The sequence below is a fragment of the Lepidochelys kempii genome, chromosome 2 (genome assembly GCF_965140265.1).
Source record: "Lepidochelys kempii isolate rLepKem1 chromosome 2, rLepKem1.hap2, whole genome shotgun sequence".
Lineage (NCBI taxonomy): Eukaryota > Metazoa > Chordata > Testudines > Cheloniidae > Lepidochelys > Lepidochelys kempii.
In genome coordinates this window covers 250,414,481-250,440,113 of record NC_133257.1, presented here as the reverse complement: position 1 = coordinate 250,440,113, position 25,633 = coordinate 250,414,481, and the positions used below count along the sequence as shown (strand labels likewise).

Genomic DNA, 25,633 nt, shown 5'->3' with positions numbered 1-25,633 from the left:
CTCTTTTCTAAATAGTTTCTCATTCTGAAAGTGGCGTGCATGTTAACACATGTTAGGTTTAAACTACAGTGCACATTCTAGTCTTTAAGGAGCATTTGTTTGGCTGTCTGGAAAATGCTGCCTGTATTAAGGTGAACACACTATCTCAGTGGTTTTGAATCTGTGGGATTATCTTTGGGATTATCTATGGGATTATTCTGTGGTGCTGAATAAGGTGAAGAAAGGGGTGAGTTTACTGCAAAGTTAACCGGAGTACGTTGCTCAATTAGGGGAGAGGGGCAGCAAAGGGGAAAGAATGGGAATTCCCATTCCCCTCATCCCATTACAGAAAGTCAGGACTGTAGGAACAGCGTGAGCTGGCATGGGAGTAGCTGGGGATGAAATCAGAGATAAAAGGACTGAGCCCATTGCCAGCTCTCAGAGCCGGAAGGGAAGAGGATTGCTTTGATTCTGTTAAGCAAGAAACCATGAGCCCTGCCCTTTCCCAGCAATTGAACCATGCTGAAGCAATGGCCTTTCCATGACAGAAATAGAACAGTAGTGCTTGCTTCATCACTCTCCACTCCTTTTCGTTGTCCCAGATTGCCTACTGTTCTCCTCTTGACTTACTGTTTTATTCACACAACTGCCGATCTCTCCATGCCCTGTCCGTTACAAGTAACATTCCTCTAGTCACTTCCCCCACCCCCTTTGGCTCGTAAGTGGTTGTCAAAGTCCTTCTCCAATCTATAGTGTGGGTCCATTGCTGTTGGAATTCCCATGCTACTAAGGTTCCATTATTATGCCTCTAATGGGAAATCCCCAATTTACACCATCTGTTGCACATGCCGCAAGATTGGTGGAGGTGGGAGTGTTTCTGAGCAGCATTCCTACTGCATAGGTGAGGATTTAATGTGGTGTGATTCCGTGCCTGGGGTCCCCATGTCAGAACCTCAGAAGGCGGTAACCTTGAGAGAGCAGCTTTAACCACTCTAAATCCAGCTTGGACTTCATGAAGTCCCTTTCTGTGGATGAAGAAAGTGGCCCTGATAGGAATAGGTTCCTATGGCTGTGTTGTGTGGGTTAAAAGCAGGGCGGTAATTCCAAAAGGGATTGGAGAGAGACAGGGTGGGTGAAGTAATACCTTTTGTTGGGCCAACTTCTGTTGGTAGAAGGGATGGAGAGAGACAGGGCACGGCAAGCTTCTGGATACAACGTCGGTCAAGAAACAGTAAGGCCTTCTGATATCTCTACCCAGACTAATAACCATTGAGCATCAGAGAAATGCCTCGAAATGGAATAAATTGTGCACTTGCAGAGTTTTGTGTGTGAAGGGTTTTCCACTGAGCAAAGAGGGTGAACAGCATCTCCATGGAGACAGGAAGGCTTATTACATTGTTCTTGCAAGCAAACCATTATTTTTGGGTTCTCTGTTCTTGAATACAATGATAGTGAATATATGCACTAAGGTGGAGTTACTTATGCCCAAAGGAAAATCCATAGTTGTGCACAGTGGTCAAAGTGACCAGTTTATCTGAGACCAGTCAAAGTTCACACTTTCATTTGTAGTTTATCAGATAAACTGCTATGTTGAAGCTATACCCTTTACAGTTTGTGGAAATGCTGCCATGAGAAATGGTGCAGACTTAGCAGCTGCTCTAACATTCCATGGATAGCTTCTGAGTGATTTCAGGCCCTTTTGGCTAAGAAGCTATAACTGCATTTTTAGCAGTAGATTTTAAAATGTCTGTTTATTTCATATGAATCTATCAAATTTCAAGCATCTTTTTTAAGACACGTTCATTGCCCGCCTAACACAGAGCTACATTTTTCTAAAAAGATTTAATGAAAACTTAGCTTCTGTTGAGCATAGCAAAAATCTGCAGAGCACGTACTTAAGTGAATTTTATAACTCTTCATCTTGAACTTTGCTGCAGTATTAGCATTTCCTGGAATTTAAAAAACAAACATAGCAATTATTAATCAAAAGAACTTGTGCAATATAGTCTGCAGTAGCATACCCTGAGCACAGACTTTTCCATTTCTCTATTTGAAGTATTATGCTCAAAACTTAAAGTGGCCTCTGAATTCTTTTTTGGGGGTGGGGGGATGGGTTCACTTTGAGTTCCAAATTTTAGAAAAAGCTGGGGTCTGCTCTTTTTTCCAGAACTGAGGATCTTGTAACTCCAGTTGAAGTTGATGGAACCTGTGGGTGTGCACCAACTCTGAGAATTTGGTCTAAATTCAGCACCCAAAATCAGAAATTTTAAAAGTTGGCCTTGATACTGTTTTGTGTCTCCGAGTTTCAGGATATCTCTAATGTTCACATGGTCTGCTTTCTACTTGTGCCTTCATCTGCTAAATATATATGTTTTAAAGTGGCTTTCAAGCGGGGAACAGGAGAACCAATTTATCCACTTGGGTTTTTCTGTATACGGTAATCTAGGACTACTTTGGTAACTTTTTCATTGAATAAGTTGTCTGCTCTAAGGGGCTGTTGTAATCAGATTTATCTGAAATAACTTAACTTTTTTTTACGTGTGCTGATTTCAGATTGGGTCGGAAGATGTTTGAACAAATAAATCTTAGTGCATCCAAGGGTATTATACTGCTAAAGCTCTGTCCTGTCTCAGAGCAACTGTGTGTGCTCCCCATCTAAGAGAAGAAGCTGCACTTGAGTCCATTGTGTGCCTCCTCATTCATGGCAATATCCAGAAAGTACAATTTTTATCCTTAGGAAGAGGTGAATGAAAACTAACATTTCTAGGGCAACACTAAGCCCCATAGTGTTTCATTGAGCTTATTGATTCCTAGAACTGCTCTCATTGGGTGGCATCTTGTGCTTAGTGACCTTGAGTCAATCAGGGCTCAAGGGTTGTAGATCCACCACATTACATCTTGTGTACTCCTAATTATTTTTGATCAGTTCACTTAAGTGTCAACAGAATGGCAGAATCTCCTATTAACCAAGGGATGTCTTTAAACTATTTAATGAAGATGTTAATTGCTGCAAAAAATCCCACTGTTAACTGAATATAAAGAGCCGCGGACAGCACTTTGGAAAGCTTTATAGTTCAGATTGTGTTTTATTTTTTATTTTTTTTGGCAAAATGAGCTTTATTCCTTTAGGAGTTTATCTGCTCTTTCATTTGTAGCCCTAATGTTCACAGCAGTTGCTGTGAAGTCATGGACTCTTGATCTCCTCATCAGGAGCAGAGGCACTAATGAGTGGGGTATGTCTACACTGCAGCTGTGCCTCTGTACTGTTAAAAATCAAGGACACAACTAGATGAGCAAAGCTGGTAGTCTTTTACAAAGTCTTATTGGTCATTCATCCCCACTGGTACAAGTGAAGTCTCCAGGGGGCAATGCTTGAATAAATAGTTCCAGTTTTGACCCCATCTCTACAAACAAATAGAAGCAGAATTGTTTCTACACGGTTTTCTTTTTAATGTGTCATGTTGTATCAGCAGCTCTTGAGGAACATTAATATATGTTAAACAAAGGTGCTTAAATATTCTGGGCACCACTAGAAGAACCTAGGTAAGGTCGAGGGGAAAAATTAATCTTTTAATTTTAAGACGCTTTTATGACACTTCGTAATTTCTGAGCCTCAGCATAACTTTAGTTGTGAATTAGTGCATTATGTCTCCATGTGTCATAATGTGACCCTATTCTTAACAGTACTCCCAATAAGGGTATGTACTTTCACATACTCAAAAAAAATAAATTTTTCTTCCATTGGGCTGTGCATAGGCCAGTTTGTACTATTGTTGCTCAAGACAGGATATTACACTACTGGTAATGTAAGAAAATAACAAGCATTCTCTAACCCTTCCCTACTGGAACAAACTCCTCTTTCAACTTAGATAATTTTACGGTGTCATTATTTCCTACTGAGAAGGAAATAAATGGTGCAATGTCTTCTAGGCTTCCCCGCCAATGTAGGTGTTGCATATTTACATCACTTTGTACCAGTAAAGTTGTGCTTTCAAGGCCAGTCATGCTTAGCCAGTGCCCATACTAATCTTGCCTTCTTAAAATGTAGCTATGTAGAGGAGAATTTAACCTCCCTTTAAAAGGCTTATAATGGATGTTGTGTGAACATTCAAATGTTCATTGGAGCTGCGGAGAGCTTGCAACTAGGAAATGAGACTATATAATTCTGTATAACTTACCTGTGGTTGTAATATATAGTCGTTCTCTGTTTGAATATGGCTACTAAATGAGGGCTAGTTCTAAACTGCAATCCACAGGGCAAAGAAAATTTAAATAAAATAATTGCCACTTCCATATCCCCTTCTGTCTAAGGACCTTAACATGCGTTGTGAAGATAAACTTAATTTCACAATATGCACATGAGGTAAGCAAGTATCACTATCCCCCTTTTACAATGGGAAACTGAGGCACAGAGTAAGTGACTTGTCCAGAATGACACGGGGAAAACCTGTGGCAGAGCCAAGCCCAGGTTTCATGCCTCCCAGTCCTGTGCCTTAACCAAAATTATTCTACCTTGGCTTCTAAATGAAGGTCTGTTAAAATAACTGTTTGCAAACCTCTTAATGCAGAAGAGACTAAAATGCAATAATCACTCACTTTTTAGTGAAGTACTCAGGAAAACTTATATTCTTGCTCTCCAAAAACCTTACTCTTATGAATATGATTTTTTAAATGAACTACGTGAAGGTACGGAATTACTAATGCACTGTGCCCCACCTGCGTACAATATTACCTACCATATAGAACTGCTGGTTACCAAGTACTTTTTCTTTCACTTCAAGAAAATTACAAGGGAAGAGGGGGTTTTCCAGGAGCAAATGAAGGCTTGTGCCTGGGTGGCATCCCCACTGAAAGTGTTCATTTAGTGAAAGAGTCTGTTTTAAATGTGTAGTACCTACTGGATGCAAACACCGTTTTTATTAAATGAAAGGCTTTACAGCTATCTTTTACTTTGACAGATGTGAGTTTTCCCTTTGATATGCAATATTGCCCTCTGCTGGTTAATGATAGCTTAAATGAACTTAAGGCTTTTTCCCTTCTAGAACACAGCACCTTGATCTAACAAATTAGAAGACCATATTCTGCCAAATGAGTATATTCACCTGCCTGCAACAGAAGGCAGAATTTGGCCCTAATTAGATTAGTTTTAAATACATTCTATCGTGGCTCTGATTTTTCAGATATGTGAAGCACCAGGAGCCTTGTTCTAGTTGTAGAAGTTTGGTGCTTCTAAATATAAATCCCAGCCTGTATAGCCTTAAACTGTGAAAGTATTTTGACTAGGGGGTAGCAAATAATGAGTAATTGATTCCAAGGGTCTAAATATTTCACGTTTACTGATAAACATACCCTCCCCCCAAAATCGGTTTTCACAAAATAAACATGCATGTTTAATCTTCTGATAGTATTTAGTAGACTGAGGATCTAAGATATAATCAGTTTTCAGATTACCCTTTCCCACAACAACACAGATACTGTGGCTCTCATTTATTCAGTACAAACATTGCAGCTGACAAATAACTTCTGAATGTTTGTGAAAACACTCGTGTGTGTGTGTGTGTGTGTATATGTGTGTGTGTGTGTATATATATATATACACACACACAAATATATTGATTTTTTAAATGTTCTGCAATGGCTGTTTTTATACAGTACTTTTATTGTATTGTATTCACCACTTGTCTGAATTTTTACAGATAAAATAAAGATCCACAACTGCAAAAAATGAAGTAGGTAGAAAAGAATACAGCATGCACATGCAAAGTAAGCTTTAATCTGTTTTGGTATACTATGGAAAACAAATACAAAACTTAAGTAATCAACTGGAGTACAGACACAGTCATCAATACAATATTTGGTGCACTGTACACTTAGTAGTATTGCGTATAGCTAATTGTGAGGAGCATCAAATGCTTCCAGATGTCATAAATCTAGGAACGGAAAAATGTGTTTTTTCTCAATGTATAGTGGAGTGAAATGTATAGTCCAGAGGTTCAGAGGAAGATAAGCTAAATCCTTTTGTATTGGAAATAGGGAACACAGAAGTTTGTGGAGATCCTTAGTTTGTGTGGTTGGGTGGGGAGGGGAGGGAAGGGGAGTGGTGGTGTTTGTAGCTTAATGAGACCGCTAACTGTATATTTTACTTTTTTAATTAGAGTAAATATTTCACATCAGTAGTATTTGTTCTTTAGCAGTTTTAAGTCAGTATTTATGTGATGTCTGTGGTGTGCAGTTACTTAACATTGTGTCCTTCAGCATCGTTACACTAGGCAGTATGTAAGAAAATGCAATTTCTTGCAATAAAGCACTCACTAAACTAGGTTTAAGATTAGTTTCTAAAGGGGTGTAGCTCCTTTGTTGGAGGGAATGTATGAGACACTAATCAAAATTCCTTGAGGAAACCTTAAATCCAGGATAGTAAGCAGGGCTTATTTATAAGTTTTTATTTCCAGAACAGGTGCTGTTTTGCTGCATTCCATATCTGAGCTGTACTCTGTTTTAGTGTGGATTGCCATCCCCTTCTAGGCAAGAGAGAGGCTTGAGCTAGTTTGGAAACATCCCTTACCGGCTTTGCTCTTTGCTGACAATGCCTAAGTATCTCATATTGTTTTTCCACAGCAACGCTAAGCCTTTTTGTGCTTCAGCTGCAGCTGCATCACTCCGATAAGCCCCAGACAGGTTGAAACCTGTGTGTTGCTGACTTGATTTTGGCAGATCAGGTATTAGGAAGCTTTCTGTGTGCAACTTTTGGTACACAGCAACTGGCATGGCTGAGAAATCAGCTGGCTTCAGTGGGCCTGTGGCAGTTTGCAGTAGCATACTCACATGCCCTTGACATGGCTATATAGTTTTCCCTAGCTCGAATAAGTACCAGAGAAATCTCCTAATGTTTTGTATCACAGTATAGCACCTAAAAGAACTAACCAAAGACCTTCAAGGGCTAGGCAGTGTTCTCTTTGAAGATGGTCCTTCCCAAATTCCTTATTCTAAATTATAAGGATAAAGAGAATTTTACAGATGGGGAATGGTGGCACAAAGTATGTGACTTGCCCAAGGTCACACAGTCTGGCACAGACATTGATTAAACCCAGATTTCCGGGATGCAAGGCTACTGTTTTAACTAAAGAGCATCCTTCAGCACTTGGTACAACTGAGGTCTAATAGGAAGAGGATCTGCCGTGGAATTCAATAGAAGCCAGAGAGTTGTAGCCTATCTCTTGCCGAGAATGTAAGTGAATTCAGTGGGAGTTGAGGGCATTTGGCATCTTTCAGAATACTTTAGTCTACTTTAAAACTTTTTTGTTTGTGTGAAATGTCATTTTATAAGCCTGGAGCCAAGAGGACTTGTTGGACTTTTCTGCTGCTTTGTTAAACGCTTTTTAGTGCTGTTGCTAGTTCCTGGAGTGAGCTGCAGTATCTGTATGACACACCCACATGCAGAAAGAAGGGAGGGTAACTGCTGGATAGGGGGTTAGGGTGTAAGAGGCTGCGCACAAAATCATGCTGAGGAGTGTGCTGCTCGGGTAGTGAGATTACAGTACTCTGAATTCTGGGTCTTTCAAACTCTTCCTTCATATTGGCTCAATAAAAGTCAAAACTCTGGAATTCTGGGTGTGACTGAGACCTAGCTGGAATAGTTCAATGAATTCAGTTTGTCCATGTTTGTGTAGCATATAGGTAGGTAATGTAATACTTACCCCAGTATTTACAATAGTGTCCATTTTCATTTCAGCTGGTAAGAAGCAGCCTTTCCTGAAAGGGGTACAAACATAAAACTCCTACAACTAATGGCTAATGCACATTTCTAATATGTGCATCTGCTTTCAGATATAAACTATAAATGTGCACCGGAGAATTTTGATGTACATCAAAGGGAGAGCTGTGTTCCTGTAGGAGGGGAGGAATCTCTTACCAAGCTTGCAGAGTAATTTGTTAGGAAATCAACTCCCTTGATCTGCCATGATAGCTTAATTGGTACATTGGACTTTTCCACTAAGTTTGATTTTCTATTCTTACCATTTTTTAAAAGGATTCCTCTTAACAGACCTGGTGTAATGAGACTGATACATGTGTAAAGTGCCTGTGCCAAGTGCCGCATAGACAGCATCTCACATGATAGCGTGGACGTGAAACCCTTCACAAGGATTCTAGTTTCTCCAGCAGGAAGCTAAAGATTTGAATTAATGTTTGTTCATCAGCTTTGATCCTGCATAGTGAAGAGCACTCTCAGCTGCTTTCCATAGCAGAGGCAGCTGAAGGTACTCTGCTCCACATGGGATCAAGGCCATTGAATTTGTTGGGTGAAGCCATACTGCCAGGGATCTTCTCTTGACAGCACAGTAAAACGTTAGGGAACAGCTTGCCAATTGCGTTCTCTTAAAGTCAATATAACAGGCACAGCCAGGTTGCACCTCCATGTGGAAATACCTGGCTATTTTTTTTACACAGCTTCTCTTTTGTGTCTCCCTCTTGCTTGTCTTTCAAATAGGGGGAGGTTTGACTATTAAATCTACGAAGGAGGCCAAGGCCTAACCAAAACATCGTACAGCATAGACAGATTAGTTCTGCCACCTCTATAATACTCCTGACTATAACTTGGTATATGTTCAAAACTGCTGGCAAGCAAGTCACTTAAATACAAGTATGATGAACATATCTGCCACTTACGTAGGATTTTAGTTGCTCCATGTGGCTGAGAGCTGAATTGTCCTATGCAAGAAGTAAAAAATTATACCCCATCTCCTCTTCCTGATCCCTAAATGTAATACTCCATATGCAACGATGAGTTTAAAAAGAAAACCATAATCGCATAATCCTTCCACCTGTAAGTATCCCAGCACTGTTTTAAAGCACACAAGAGTTGCTTAGGTAACTGGATAACAACTGACCCTGGATTACTGTTATTGCTTAATGCATACATAGTGCTTTTCTATCTTCAAAGTATTTTCCAGACATTAACTAATGCAACACACCCATCCCTATGCAGCTGATGCATGAAATAGTGTGGAAAAAACTTACAGAATGTGACATGCCAGTTTTGATGCATATAAAACGCCACATTTAATCAAATATTAAGTGATCAGGTAAAAAGTAGTAACTTTTTAATAAAAGTTAAACAAAAAAAGCTCCTTTGTCTCCTATTTACCTCCCTCTTTTCCTTCAGTATTTTTCCTAACTGTTGTTCGGGTCATCAGCTTTCTTTCCCATTATAGGTTTTAGCTTCTCTGTGCCTTTTTCCTTCTGTTCCTGTTTGAGGGTTTTTTCCTCCCTCAGTACTGTGTTCCTATCAGTGTTTTTACTGCTAATGTTGTTTTGATATGGTAGCTCCAGCAGAAGGGGCTGACTTCTCTGCTTTATTGTATTGATGTTGCCACAACTAGTGCAGCAAGGCAAATTCACTTGAACTCCCATAGTGGTATGACTTTTTCTTATGTATTTTCCTGAACTCTTCATTTTATTTCCATCATGTTTCTTCTCTTCTCAAGTGTGCGCATGCATGCTCTTTCCCCCTTTCTCTTCTATTTCCTCCCTCCTGCTGATGTTTCCTCCCACTTCTTTCTTCGGTTTCAGAGTCTCAGCTCTCCTTCCTTCCTTCCTGAGAGCCAAATTCACCCTCTTCTCATCCCTGGAGTCAGCCTAACTAGACTCTCTCCCTCTTGGCAGTAGACTTTGCTTCTCTCTGCTGCAGTGCTTACCCCTTCTGTGGAGGCCTCAATCAGAGCTGTAGTGGGATGGCTTTTTCAGCTGCAGCAGGGGAAACCAGGAAAAAGCCCTTGATCAGTACAGTGGGGCTCAGCTTGTGTGCTCTGCTGCTCGGGCTCAAGTATTTTGATTGTCCACCAGAATCTGACAGGGTGGGTCCACTGTAGTAAGATTCTGTGTGTGGAGGGGGGAAGGGGACATTCCCAGACTTTGTGCAGTAGCTCAGAGGACAGTAACATGGGCCGGTGGTAGAGAGTAATGTTATCCCTGTCTTTACCATGGAGAAACTGAGGCATGAAGAGTTTAAATGGCTTGCTCAAGGCAACAGACTGAGTCTGTCAATACCAGGGTGTAACTTAGTGTTCCTGACTTCCAGCCTGATTTCCAGTTGTTTCAGGTTAAGCTAAAGCCTTGATGTGCTTCCAGCTCATTTCTCTTGACTTGTCTGCTTTTCAGGTGTGGCAGATGAGGAAGCTCTTGCTGAGGAGTGCAGCCGTAGAGGACAACAGGCCCTACCTTTCCAGTCTACCAATATCCGCCTCCCGAAGTCCCACAAGCCTGCCACTTTACCCAAACATGCCTATCATAACGATGAGGTGGAAGAACAAGATAGAGCTCGGGTTACAAGCAGCTTGGAGACCCCTTTTTATACATCAGGTGTGCACATAAAGGTTAATGAGAAATGTATAGAAAATGACTCAGTTAGTCAAAAGAGAGAATCAAAAACCCAAGAAAGAAAGCATTGCTGTATACTGACTTAATGCTAGCTCCCCAGCGGGTAACGAATGCCAGCTTGTGGACTTTCATTCTGTACTAGCTGTGCCCCGCAATTCAGTCTAAATTCACAAATGTCCTGACTGTATAGGGCACATCCTCCAAAAGGGGTGAGTATGACCCTGTAGAAATAGCAAAAAGTAATGCTATCAAAAAATATCCATGCCTTTTGCCTTTAAAGACCAGGAAGTCCTTAACTAATCACAGTGTGCTTTCATATTTATTTAAATAAACTGCTTGGTTTTCCTTCCCCATATGAGAATAAGTCCAGACTTCAGCAACTGAGTATTGTTTCTGGAAGTAGGAATTCCTTGAGGCCTAAGTCTACAGTGCAGCTGGGAGCAAGTCTCCTGGCCCAGGTAGACTTGTACTAGCATGCTAAAAGTAGCAGTGTGACCATTGTGGCTCGGGCTCTCCAGCTCCCTGGGTCTAAGCTTGAGTGGCTAGCCTAAGTCTCCATCAGCACTGCAACATCCACACTGCTATTTTTAGTATGCTTTCATGAATGAAGCTAGCACAGGTCTGTCTACCCAGGCTGGGAGGCTGGCTCCCAGTTGTAGCATGGATATACCAAAGGTGCTTTGCATGGATTGTGCATCTTGATATCTAGTGCTGAGAACTGAGCAGCCTCCAAACGTAAATAAGGAAGCCCAACAATTGCCAGGGATACTTTTTGCCATAATTTTGACCATGTGATCCTGTCACCATCAGATTCTAGATCTGATTAGATCCCCCTGTATTCTTGCCTCCTGTAATATTTACGGCTACAATAAGTTTGGTAGCTAGGACACCAAAATCCATTTGACTACTTCAGTTTGTCTGAATAGCAAGTCCTTGGCCATGCATAGAACCTGGCCCTGCCGTCCTCGGCACAATATAAGACAAAACCCCGATTAAAATTAGCTGGAGATTTGCCTACCCAAGGTCAGCAGATTTTAGTTGCTGAAAAAGACCCTTCATTTTGGCCATGTTGAAGCAGGCCCACTGCCATAGCTTTCAACAAGAGTTTTGCCTTAAGGAGCAAATGAACTTGAATAGGGCCTAGTAGAAGAGGTGATGACTCCCTAAAAATACCCAAGACATTGGCGGAAATATTTCTATTTATGGATCCGATTTCCCTGCTCATCAACACTGATGGACCAAAAAACCTATCTTAAGTGCCTCCGCTCCTGCTGTGTCTCCACCTATGATCCTCTGCTTGTGACATTGTCTTGCATGCAGCCCAAGAGATGTCAAACACAGAATTACTTTAGATTGGGAAATCGGCAGAAATGAGTGAATGTTTGAGAAACCTCCTTTTCCTGATCCTGGCATCCTGTAGTCCCTGGGAGTTTTGCCTGCATAAGGACTGCAGAATCGGGCTTTTAACGTGTATATATGATGTAGCAAAAACTCTTCTAGGGATGAGTCTGAACCAAACCCTGGAGCTGAAGATCTGAAATGAATCTGGATTTGAATTGTGTGGCTGTCCCTGTGGCTGTGACTTCCCAAACCCTAGATCTGACCTTTGAGGGAATTCAGATTCCATTTCCTCTAACTGGAATGGGATTTGAACATTTTCTAAGCAGTATCCAAGTTTCTGACAAAACATTTGAATTTCCTTGTTGCAACCTTAACACCATTTACATAAAGTTTTTAGTTGCAAATCTCCTTACACCCCTATGTCCATTAGGCTGTAATTAAAGTTAGTCCCAAGTATATGTGCACACAGACCTAAACATGACTAATGTAACTATAGGTCACTGTCTGCTCTACAGAATCTTCTCATCTCTCATATAATCCCTTGCCACTTTTTTCATATTCATTCAACAGATGGAAGGACTTGGGGTGGGGGGGAATCCTGACTGATTAAAGTAAGTTTTTTGCCAGTGACTTCAGTGGGGTCAGGACTTCACTGTCATTCTGTAAGTATTTTACAGCTACTGCTTGTTCCCCTGGCAGACCATGATTGCCCAATAAGCTGTTTGTAGGTTTACATGATAGGATTCAAAGTTCCAAAAACACAAAAAACCTCCCACCCTTCTCCATTAAGACTTTTTGTAATTGAAGTTTAAGCCAAGAATGCATTTCTTACCGCTAGGTTATAAACCTCTGCATAATGAGCCTTTATGATAGGAAGTGGACTCTGTGTGCACCTGCTGCCCCTCACATCCTTGGTTATGCAGATGATCTCCACTCTGGCTGGGATCCCAGACATCACTGTGGCAGCTACATCAATTGCTCTCATGGAAAAATGTTAAGAAACTATCTAATGTACTATTGGCATCTTTTAGAGCTTGATCCAAAGCCCATTGAAGTCAATGAAAGTCTTACCATTGACATCAATCAGCTTTGAAATGAGGAGGAGAAGCTAGCACAATGTTGCCACCAGTGGGACACAGACCACAGTTTAAGAACCACTGCTGCAGCACAACGCCTGAGATAAGACTAAGGTAAAATAATTTAGTTAACTATTTTTGTTGAAGCCAAATAACTTCAAACAAGCTTCAAAAGTGAGATTAGATTTGTGGCCATTGTGCAAGATTGTTGCAAATTAAAAAAAAAAAAAAATCCGTGATAAGTGTGGTTGGGAGAAATTAAGTGCGAGTTTCCCATTCAGTGGGACAATTTGTAACCCAAATTATGTTCTGTTTGTGTGAAAGGTGTTGGGATGGAACAAATCTGCACTCACATTTTTATCAGCTTCTTGTTGCCTTCTTATAGAAATGTGTTAACTCTCACATTACTAATGATTTTTAGTGGATAGATGGCTTAGCTGCCTTTTAGAATACAGAAATCCATGTTGAAACCACATTTACCTCACAAATATCAAATGAGCTTATTCTGGTTATAGAACTGTTTGAAGTCCAAATACTCTCCAGGTATATCAGAGTTTGAACTTTAAAAAGCTGAGTTGCCTAGTGAAGTGGTTTAAATGTTTTATTGTTAAAAATAGTGTGTAAATAATACATATAAATTAAAAGTTCTTAACTTATAAATTAATACTGCAAGGTTTGTGTTTTCCCTTTTGAGTGATAAAGTATCCTGTATTAACCTATATCTTAAACCCTAATCCATTCATTACTTAACACCCATTTTCATCTGCTGGCATTATTGAAAAGGAAACCATTTAAAAAACCTAGCTTAACTAATCTTGTTCTAATTCTGGCATGGATTCCTCACGTGAGAAGTCAAGCTCCTAGAATTTACTGTATCCACAATGCAGTCTCTTTCTTTGCAAATATCATGAATTATGTTACTAAGTAGTAAAATCACCAAATAATGTTACCCCCAACTTATTACTCTCTAATTTACCAAGGTATTTCGATTCAGCTGTACAATGGATGGAAAAATGTTTGGCAAGCTGCATGAGCAGAGTTGCTGGAGGGGTTTTTTGGAGGGTGGGGGAGGGGAAGAAGGTGGGAATAGAGACCTAACCCCAGGAATCTTTGGAAGGCAGGGGTAGAGCTGAATGAATACTCCCTAACCGCTGCTAGACTGCATGTGATGTGGTAGCAGCTGCACTCCTCTGTGGGCAGAGAGTGGGAAAATTGGCCAGTGGATTTAGTCACTGGCTTGCTGCCTCCTGGCCTGGGCTCAAAGGGAGCTGTTTTCAGGCACTGCTCTCTTGTTTTCATGAGGGTGGCATCCCCTGCACAATTGTCCCCCATGGAGCGCTATGTTGAGTCCCTTGTGGGGGTAGGGCTTCCTAAGCTGCATAGCATTGCAAGCTTCTGCTTGCCCAGGGTGAGTTTAAAAAAAAAAAAAAAAAAAATCTGAGTTTCTTCATTAGCAGTATCATCTTTGCAAAAGGCAGGCAAGTAGACTTTTTGTTCAGGTCATTACATTTTCATGGCAATTCTGCTAGGCTGACTATGAAAAATAGGTAACCCGTAGCTTGGTTAAGAATGTAAAGGGAAGGCCTAAATAGGTGGTTAAAGCTTTTTTGCTTAAAAGCCTGTTTAACTTAAGTGATGCTAAATTACTTCAAAGGATGAAGCTAGGTAAACTCAGCTTACAAATAAGGTGCAGCATTTGAGCAGTGAGGGTAGTGAACAATTGAAACAACTTACCGAGGGATAAAGTATATTCACTATCAGTTGAAGTCTTTGAATAAAGATTGTCTTCCTAAATAATACACTATAGCTCAACAAAGTTATTGGCTTGGTGCAAGAATTAGTGGGTGAAATTCTATGGCCTGTGTTATGTAGGGGGTTAAACACCCTCCTGGTGTTAAAATGTCTCTCTGAATCAAATCATACCTAAATTATTGTTTGTGGTATAACTTATTAGAGGTGAGGGCTTTAATGGCTCATAGGAAGGTGTGAACAAAATAAAGTAATGATAACCTTCAAATCACACCTTGTTAGCATTTGATGAGTTTGGACTTAATCAAATATATTTTAAAGCATAATAGAAAATATTTTCTTTTTATAGGCCAATCGCCTCTGCCCCTCACACAGTCATATGTCAGCCTAGGAAGCCCTATGTGCAGAACTGAGCCACTGCTGTTTCACTTCATGGGGAGATTTTGTGCAGAGGGATTCCACCCTCATGAGAGTCTGAGCAGTACTTAAATGTCTCTCTCTCTCTGGGACTAGAGGCAGTGAGCCAGTGACTGAATCCATTGGCTAACCTTCCCACCCTCTGCCCACACAGGAGAGCAGCTGCTACCATACTTCAAGCAGGCTGTAGCAGCAGCCAGGGAGCAATGCTGCCAACCTGGAGCTGAGGAAAGCGTGATTCACATCCATACCCTGCCTCCCCGAGATTCTCTGTGGTAAAGCCAAAGTAAAAAGATCAGGATGTGTTCTTTTCTGCTGACCACAATGGGTTGGGGGGCAGGAAGAGGTAAAGAAGCTGCTCTAGGGGATGCACTTTGTACTAGTTACAGGCAGTGAAACCAGCCTGCTGAGTGTATTGTTCCTTGTTGCTGGCTGCCAATCTACTTGGTATACTCTCCTCTCTGTGGGCTGAGGGGAGAGGGAATGGGGCTGCTCTCACCATCCCACAGTTCTGCTGTCTTAGCAGAGCAAAGGATTCAGCACCTCCTACTTTTGCCTCTTTTCCTCCTTCACCCCCCCCCCCCACTTGATTCTATCAGGATGAAGAGGACCGTAGGGGAGCTGGGTAGTAGTGCTCTCTGCAGGGCACTAGTATATTTAGGTAAACACTCTGTCCATACATCACTCCTTGTTGCTTCTCAAGGGTGTGATGTGCTTTGAAGCCCTAGACTAAATACATCTATCTCATGCCTTCTAGAGATTCAGAAACATTGTGTGCTCTGAAGCCCACTTAAATGGAGGACCCAGAGCATTGGAAAGACTAAAGTAAGAGGCAGCCTTGGACGCAGTGAAGAGGCTGCCAGATTTATTGATCCCTGATGGGAATGGGGGGGGGGCGGTGTTTGAAGTCAGAAAGCTTCAGTTTTACTTCAGTAGGTTTTAAGGATAAAACTGCTTTCACAGTCTTTTGAAGTCTTCCATTAGGTGGAAGCTTTGTGGAGAAGTGGGTACAGGTGGGGCATGAAGTAGAAAGGACAGGTGAGGAGATAGTGGCATGTAACCAAGGTTTCAGGTTCTAGAAATGGGTCACAGTTTGATGGTTACATTGGCTGGACTGCTTCACCTGGCTCTGTTTGTCAGTTGACAAAAGCAAGAAAGCACCAAGTTAGTGGCTGCCATCTGTCTTTAAATAGGCTTTGGGAAGCTCTGACAAACCACCTTTACAGCCTCTCTATCCATGTGTAATCTCTGTGTTGCAATACCTAACCTTTAGAAAAGTACCATGGTCACTTCGGGATGTGAGAATTTTATCTCTCCTCTCTTCCCCCTTGTTCCCCCACAAAACAAACTATTTGACTGAAGAGAGACTGTAAAAACCCTGAGCCAATTTCACCAAATCTTGATTGTGTGACTTCTCATCTTGTTGGCTACTGACTGTCTCTGACTCTCCAGAGACAAATATTTTTCAAATTAATCAAATATTAACTAATGAAGCAGCAGTGTCGTCATTTCACCACGATTTGTAATCTGCCTGCCTGCTGTTAAATTCTGCTGCTTGGTCATTCAAATAACTTCATTTTCCATTGACTTTGGGGGTAATCTTGCATCCCATTGAAGATTACTAGATACACTTCAGTTGAGAAGGTCAGTGGGACTCTTTTTGTATAAGAGTTAAAGGGCTGAGCACCTTGTCTCATTAGGAGTTACTCTGCCTGTTTGGGGAAGATTCTCTGCGGTGCAAATGACCATAGCACCACTATCCGTGGAGCGACGTGGATTTATCCCAGCAGAGACTCTGGCCCACTTTGACGGGGGGAGAAGGACTTCATCACAGAAGCTTAGAAATGGAGAAGACCCATTAGTCCTGTCTTTCCAGGAATGGTCCTTATTGTAGTGTTTTGGCGGTTTAGTTTTAAATGTCACTGTTTCCCGTGAGAGATCATTCCAGAGACTAGTCAGAGATCTTGCTGTCAGTCTCAATTCCTTAGTACCCATCTATTCTAACATTTAGTGCTAGTTTTGGTCAATTATTTACGTAATGAAGCATATTGTATCCATATACAACAAGTTAACTTATATTGGATTGTCTGCATCCTGGTTAAGAGATATAGGGTTCCTTCCTATGTTTTTGAATGAGGATTTTTTTCTAAAAGCCATGTAGAATCAGTGTCGCCTGTATGTAAAAGCCCCTTCAGAATTACTGACCTTCTTTTGTGAAGGGAAAATGAGAATAAGGATGTAAATCATTAGGTTGTAATGGTTCTTTCAGAATATCATTGCTAACATAGTCATTAAACTGACTAGTTTGGAGTGGCTAATTATGCTATTGATTTTGCTTTTCTCACTAAAAGGGGAAATCTTGTGAATTCAGCCCATTGCTAACTGATTCTTTTTTATAGGAGATTCTTCGCCTGACCACCTTATTCTGCACTGTCTTCTCTCCTCTATTCTAAGAGGGCTGCTAGTGCCCTTCTGAGATAAGATCCCTCTGGTCTGTTGCATTCAGCTATAAGGCAACTCAAGGAGTTTTTACAATTGTAGGTCAAGTGCAGTTGGTGAAGGGGCTTGATTTTCAGAGTGAACTACTTTAATACATGAAGCAAAGTGTTGTTGATGGTGCTTCATTCTTAGTAGTAAGCACATGTTCAATAACCTGTGTCTAGTGGCAACATCTGTGGACATCAAGGTGGTATGGTGCGTTTGAATAGGGAAAGCTTAGTCAGTGTCTCCACAAGTTCCACTCAGAACACTGCTGTTTTTTCTCATCCTTTACATAGCAAAACTGGTTTCCTCTTTAACTTGCCCAGGCTAATAGCACATGGCAGAATATTAAATAAGGAGCACAGTTTCTTAAATCCTATGGTTACTAAGCATATATTATGAAATAATGCTGCTGTACACAGTGTAGGAGCTGAAATAATAGCCAAGGAACAAATTCACCATTGGCATAAATGGGTTCAACTCCAGCAAATTCAAAAGCTGTCTGCTGGTTCCTGAAGTGAATTTGGCCCAAAAGAATACCGTATCGTTCTGCTGACTTAAAGTTGGAAACTTTCCCTTAAGTACTGCAGTTGAGAGGTGGGCGAAACTCCCATTGATTTAAAGAGGCATTTTACTTTTAAGAGGACTTAAGGATAGAGCCCACAAGAGAGATTGTAAAGCACAATGGTTAATACTTACTTACTTAGCTCTTACTTCTGGTTTTCACATCTCCCTTAAATGCATGGGATAGTGTGACCGTGACAGTTCTAGGGGTAGGCAAGCAGGACAGTCATCCCAGGCACTAACTTCTAGGCGGTGCTGTACTGCTTCGCCTTTTTGCTCCACTCTGGCTGCCCTCTTTTTCTTGGCTGGTGGAAGTGGGGCCAAAAGATTTTCCACCCTGGCTGATACAATGGCTAGGGCCACTCTTGCAGTGTGATCACATGGCCTGATGGAGAAATCAGGGAAAAAGCATATTAGGTGCTGCAAAAACAAAGACTTCATTTGCATATGCTCCTCTGAAGTGGAGCTAGATAGTTACTTGAGTTTATAAGTAGCTTAGTCCTGATATCTAATCCTTGTTCTCTTGCACAAGGCATACAATATAAATCCACCTAGTTTAGCTGATGAAGCATGCACAGACTGATGTTCGGCATACACAGTGGGCTCCAGTAAATGTTAACATATAGCAAATCGTTCTTACTCAAGATTATTTTCTATCCTTAGAATGAGGAAGACAGTGCAAGTACTATGGTAAGTTCAAATGCTGTGAATAGGCAATAGCACTGTCTGCATATACTCTAGGTTTATTTATTTTTGTGTCCATTTTGTAAGTTCTTTATTTTTGAGGCTCTTCCTGAATGGCTTTGAAGTTTTTTGATTGTTTTTACATCTTTCCAAACTTCAAAGATACCTAAGCTTTTTTTTTCCAGCTTTGTATTAGACTTAGTGAAACTGGTAACTAAAGAAACAAACCAAATTAGACCAAGTCTTCTTGAAAGAATATCTAAACCATTCAGAGAATGTGTACATTTATAAAGGAAAAGTCAATTGAATATTATGAACTGTGTTTTACAAGCCATATCTCCTCAGGACACAAAGAAGGCAGCAAGAGGAGGAAGCAGAAGCAGAGAGAGGAACAGAAGAAGAAGAAGCCAACCAAAGGGAATCACTAAAATGGACTCCTCCGATATTCAATACCTTTACAATGATACCATATGTTGTTGTTACATTTGAGCACACTTTTTTGTGTATATTTTATTTTGATTGTATACACTCTTAGTAAGGAAGAGGACTTGTGTTTAAAACTAAAATTGCACTGTATTACCCTTTAGCAGCACAGAGTGGCTTTTTTGCCAGTCAGACTGGGGACTTCAAAGTAGGCTGATCTTGGTTAGAGGTGCATTGTGTTTGAAACTTGGAAAATCTTGCAGAATCACTTACTTCTTCCTTCCCGGCAACTAGATCTACTGTAGTCTTGTGTTTTCCTCTAGGATATAAGGGGTTGTAACAATGTCTCTTTAGGTCTACTCCTTCTGGTATCCTCAGGCCTGTTAACATATCTGAGTTAAACCTTGATCCTATTCCTATTGAAATCAATAGAAGCTTTCCCATTGACTTCGGTGAGAGTAGGACTAAGCCTTTAGAAACTAGTTTTAAGAAACAATCTAGTAATAAGTATGTAAACTTCATAATTGCATTTTACATTAACTTTTTTCTAACCTAGGCAGAAAAAATTATTTCTGTTATGATGATTTAAATATGCTGTCACATTTATGTTGCATTTTGAAGTTACATCTGGTGATTTAAGAAAGCCAGTGTGATTCTGGTCTCCTGTAAATATTCATACTGATTCATTATGCATGGTAGACTCCTGGTGAGTCACTGAGTGAAATCATTCCTTGTATTTTTCATCATTTTCAATTTCTACAAAGTCTCTCCAGACAAATTATCTAAATGTTAATTTACTTTAAATTTACCCTTGATTTCTGCAGAGTGATTTCAGATCCTGAACACGTTTTCAGGTTCCATATGATTCTAGCAAGTAATTCTTTGCAGAAATATATATCTAGAATGTCAGTCACACATGAGGAAAGTATATTTTACATCAGTTATATGGCAGGACTAAACTTTTAAGTTTGGAAACATTTTCCTCACTTTAAAAGAAATATTTGGAGTCTGGCAAGATTGCTTCCTTGCTTCCCATAATTGTTCCATGTGCATGTCACACTGCTTCTCCTAACCTTTTAACTGAGCACTAAGTAGAATCTTTCTATTGTCTTAACTACTTTCCTGCATGTTCCTTGCCAGTGGGTTGCCTTTTCTCTCTAACCTATGAATACTAGTTATCGGACATGTTTTCATTTTGTTCTTTTGTCTCTGCTCTTTTTGCTTTTATGTTGGTGATGTAACTGACTTAAACCTGGCACTGTTGGAAACCCAAATTTCCTGGAGAAATTCACTCACCTTGGTATTTACAAAATGTAGCAATGCACACGATGTAAAGAAGATGCTAAAGAGAAGTAAAATCTGCTGTTCTAGAATGACTGTTAAAATATGAGAAATCTTGGTAATCTACAATATTTGGATGGTTTAGCATATGATGCTTGCATTAGGAAAATGTAACCATATGCAGATTGTTAGGGTACTTAAATTAGGTTTATCTGAAATTTAAGATTGAGAACAGTTTTTGTTTGTCACTTAAGTACCACATAATTGTTTTGTGCGGTGTTACTAATATTTAAAAATAAAGACAATTCTCTTTATTCTTTGTCATTTTTAACTATAAAAAATAGTTGTGTTCTGACATCAGTTTGCTATACCTGTATTAAGCATCGGGTACTAAAGAAAATGAAGGCTATACATTCACAAGACGTTCAAGTACCCACAAGGATTGGTTTTTTAGCAAAGATTAACAGTATACCGTATATTTGTACATGCTACAGTGGGAACACAGTGTTAATTCTAGTTTTAGAGAGTATCATTTCCAAAGAGATTCCCTACACTTAAAATAGTTAATACTGCTAAAACTAGAAATATTGCAGAGTTCATTCTGATGGAAATGCACCTGCTGTAAGCATGGCATTCATATTAACACCACATGATTACTTTGAATTCAGCTATTCTGTGGGATTTTGAAGATTGTTCCATTTGGGGATTTTTTTTGTTTTTGGAAAAATTGCCCCACAACACACTTTGAGATTCTTTCAAATGGTGAGTACTAATGGCTTACACGTGTATGTTACAGTAACAGAAGGGTGACAAGAAGAGGTAACAATAGTTACTGCATCATTATTTAAGAAAAGTTTTCATGAGTATTTTCAAATGCTGGCTGCAGGATGGGTGGGTTGGTGGGGGTGTATGAGAGAGAGAGAGAAATTTCTTAAGAAGTTGCATGGCACGTGTGATATTCCCCTCTGGTGTTATCTGGACCGGTGATCTTCTAGGCCACTCCAATCCTTGACTCTGGGAGCCAGTCTTACCCTGCTCTGCTTTGAGAACCCCCACTCCTGGGCTGTTCATGCAAAGCCTCTGGCATGTAAGCTGCTCCCAGCTAGTTGCAAGCGAATGACACTAGCCAATATCTCCGGTCCCAGACACAATCCTAGGCACCTCCATCTTGCAGTGTCCAGTTATGCCCGCTGGATGCTGCAACCTTATGAGTTCGTCAATTTAACAAAGAAATTGACATGTACCAGGCTTTCTCCCAAGGGGGAGTCTCTGACTCGCTTCAAACCAAACACACTGCTTCAGGTAGAATAAACTGATTTATTGACTATAAAGATAGATTTTAAGTCAAAGCATAACAAGTCAGAGTGGTTACCAAAAGAAAATATAAGTACGCAGTCTAAACTCTCAACCCCATTAGACTGGGCAGCAACTAGATAAAGGAGTTTTTCTCACCCCACTGGATATTGCAGTCCTTAATATACAGGTTTGTTCCTTAAACCTAGGCCAATCTCCTGTGTTGGAGTCTTGTATTCTTCTCAGTGTCTTGGTTGCTTGCAGCATAGGTGGGGGAAGGAAAAGGGCCCAGTATGTGTCCACTCTGTCTTTTATTCCCTCAGTCCATGTGCTTGTAGGACTAGGACACAAGTCCAGGCATGTCTGGAGGGCATTGCTGAGTCTCTCCAAGCAAGGTTGAGCAATTCCTCTGGTGTGGCCTCATGCAGGTGAGCCATTGCCAGTTTACAGCATGCTTTAGTGACAACCATAAAATACAATTCTCTAACTTCATGTGCATTAATGATACACACACATGGATAGAGAATGACTTTCAGCAGATCGTAACCTTTCCCTTGATACCTTACAAGGCATGCTTTATATGTAAGATCACGTTTATATGTAAATGAGGAATATGGGGACTACAGCACGCTCCCCCGAGGTACAGAGCGTGTCAGCATGCCCTTGGTGGTTAGCTGTAAAACTGAAAGGACTGAGCTCTTGCCTATGCTTCAGCATAAATGTAGGCTCAAGTGCAGGAAAGGGGAGTGCATTTAAGTGCAAAGTAGAAAAGACTTGCTGCATCCCACAGCCCTTCCTAAACCTGGGGAGGGGTTTTCTTGCCTAGTGCTGGGCCACTGGGATTCCATGACTCCAGCCAACAATACACCCTCTGCTTCAAGGGCTGCTTGATGTTCGGTCAGTTGGGAGATTGGGCAGCACTTGATCTTAGCAGAACGGTCTCAGCAAATGTTTCTGCTACAGGGCAGGGGCATATTTCCCAAATTAACTTCCAGTGTTGGGTGATCGGTGTTGCTGCCTTCAGCTGTGCGTTCACTTGTTTGAATTGGCTGAGTGTTGTGAAGACTCATTACAGTGACTCAAATAAGTCAGTTTTATTTGGTCACCATGGAAGCCCCTACCGAGGCTCCCCTCCTTGCTTCCCTTTTGCAGGAAGAGTTCGTGACCTTTCTGTGGATTCGGAATGTACTGTGTGTTTCTAAAGATGCCACTTTCACATTTTTCTTATGGAAAAGGCTATTGTTGGAGAAGTCAGACACCTAAAGACATGCAACATATATCCCCTACCTGTAACGTAAAATGAAGATTGATCTACATTGCCTTTTTCCAAACTATTTCTTAAATTCATAACTGCTGTGACCCACCTGCCCTCCACCATGGATTTCAGGATACCTACCGCCCGATTCGAGCATGCATTTGGTCTCTGAGTCTGAGACTTGGTTAATTATTACATTTAATGCCCGGTGTTTTTCTCCCTGGCATGTTTCTACATCTCTAATTGCACTTTAATTCTCCAGTCTGATCCTCCTGAATCTGAGAAATAGATAATCTAAATGAGTATGATAGCTGCATTTCAGATCTTGGTTCCTATCATTTGATACACAATCCTCTGCAGGCAGTCTTAATCTTTTATCACATTGCTTTGTGCACAATTTAGTTTTACTTCCCATGTTTTCCTCTATATTGACTCTTTTCCCTTCTCTTTGACTCTTGCATTGGGGCAGAAAACAGAACAAACTAATAATGGCACTTTACAGTTTCCAAACAGGGTGTTGTGGGGATTAGGTAAATTGAATTATCCCCCTTTTCTGACAGATGAGTTAAACAGTTTTAAGTGATTTCTCAAGGCCATCCATGAGTCAATGTGGGAGCTCCACTCATGGCTCTTACTGGAATTCTCAGGCCACTAATCATGCTGCCTGTCAGTCTAGTTTTAGGAGTCACTGGGTAAGGAAAGGAAGCTGCCTTCACATTTCTAGATTTGGCTGCTTAAATTGGGCACCTCAGTCCCCAGCAGGGGCACAAGAGTAGGTACCTAGGTCTGAAACTGCAGCAAATTCAATTGTCCTGTGTGAGCTTAGTTCAGTTTCTCATTCTTCTTCTAACCCCTTTTCTATGAGAAATCTTTAACTTTTTAATGTCAGATTTGTAAGGTATCCCGTTGGTCATCAGTGACTTTAGCACCCTCTCCTCATTTAATATTACATCCTGAAACAATATTGAGATGAGCCAACTGCCCCCATTCCTCTCAGGGGAGCAGTGTTGACTCTGAAACCTAATCGCAAACATGTCCCTGTCCACGTTAATTATTTAACTGATCATCGTTTAAGAAGAAACTTCTTCCAGATGTGCTTATCCTGAACTGTCTCCCATACCTCTGTTGCTGCCAACAGCTTCAGCTGTCTCCATCCAACTGCCAAAACTTCTTGCTTCCCCTGTGCCAATTTCTACACTAGGACTGTGCAACTATGAAAATCTTTGCCATGTGCAAAGCTGAAAATGCTTTATTTAAAAGTATCCAAAATGACATGGACTATTGTATTGCATATATTCATCTTCCTATTTAATTCAGAAAACTGCAATAGTTTTAACTTTAAATGAGGATGCAGAATGTCTAGCCAGCCACAGTGGAGTACAAGGGAGTGGGGGTGTGGGGCCTCTTGCTGCATAGTTTAGGTCCCATGAAGTACATGGGACTTTGTGACATTTGATGGGAACAACCTGCCCTCTGTCTTGTACTCTCAAACAAGACATAGATCCTGGCTTTAGCAGCCCCTGATGAGTCACAAGTTTATCAGCTGTTTTTTGGGGTTCAATATATATTTGACATGTGCTGTACACCGACCTGAAGCATAGCTCTGCCTAGATAACATTTCTCTGATCCTTTGTTTCCTTCAGTAGAAACTCATATGTATTTTGCTAAAGAACCATGACAGAGTTCCCTTCCCAGACCTGAAGAGGAGCTCTGGATAAGCTCAAAAGCTCGTCTTTCTCACCAGCAGAAACTGGTCCAATAAAAGATATTACCTCGCCTACTTTGTCTCTACTAAAGAACATGCTCTTTATCCTTTGAAAGCAGCTGCACTCTATACTAAAGTTCTATATAACAAGAAGCAGAAATGGGCTGGATGTGGCTGTCGGGTGTGCACACTAATGTGAGTAACCTGCAGTAAAGGTGGGTTGGTTGGAACCTTTTGCATTGTCAGGGTGTTTGCTGCCCATGTCTCCAATGACAAACGGGCAGTTAGAGGCACTGAACCATGCCCCGCTGTTGTAAGCTGGGTATTGCCCCCGTGTAGGCTATTTATGTAGTGTTTCCAATGCTGTAGTTGGAATTTGAGCACAGGACCTAATAACAGCACTGACTAACAAATGCTCCACACCAATTAGAGACGGGAAGTGGAGAATGGTGTATCTAACTGGAACTACAGGGGCTCCAGGGAATTTAAGAAAGCAGACTGAAATTGTAGCATTGGCTAACGCCTCAACTCTTACAAATACTCCATGGGACTCCGTCATAACCACAAATGATCAGGAGCTTTGATTTTTCACATCTCGTACAAAAGCTGATACCCTCATTACACAATTTGCACTTCCCCCATTCCTCAAAAACACTATGTTGGGTATTCCTTCACTGCTGACTCGGAGCACCACCTACTGATTTATGAACATCACCTCCTGCAGCATCTAAAGGCTCCTTAAATGTCTCACATGTGGTATTGGCCAAGCCCCTGGAGAGGCTGAAGGAGAAGTGGCCAGACTACAGACCTAGTTTCCTAGAAAAGCAAGGGTCTGTGGGGAAGATATGGAAAGCAGGGGGAAGGGCCAAGAGACTGAGCTTAATTTCCACTCCTGAATTGTGGAAGTATTTGTCTATTTGGCATCCAGATCCAAAAGCCAAAGGTGATTCCAAGAGCTGCCGTTTTCAGAAGGTGTTTCAGTCTGAAGTTCTGCTTCTGATCCATCTC

At 40.9% G+C, this 25,633-nt stretch overlaps 1 protein-coding gene across 4 annotated transcripts in view; it reads left to right on the top strand.

Annotated features, from left to right (window-relative positions):
• Positions 1 to 20,686, top strand: part of DNAJB6 (DnaJ heat shock protein family (Hsp40) member B6) — a 99,093-nt gene extending 78,407 nt beyond the window's left edge. Inside the window, exons 9-11 of one of the 4 annotated variants that reach the window (XR_012157621.1) lie at positions 10,138 to 10,338; positions 12,268 to 12,359; positions 19,014 to 19,103. Coding sequence is in view for 3 of the 4 variants with exons in the window: in XM_073334548.1 (XP_073190649.1) it covers positions 10,138 to 10,338; positions 19,014 to 19,096 (284 nt within the window). In the remaining variant the exon portion in view is untranslated. Of the gene's footprint in view, positions 1 to 10,137; positions 10,339 to 12,267; positions 12,360 to 18,647; positions 18,670 to 19,013 lie in introns of those variants that run through there. The other 3 variants (XM_073334548.1, XM_073334550.1, XM_073334551.1) reach the window with 3 other exon arrangements.
• The last annotated feature ends 4,947 nt before the right edge of the window (positions 20,687 to 25,633 follow it).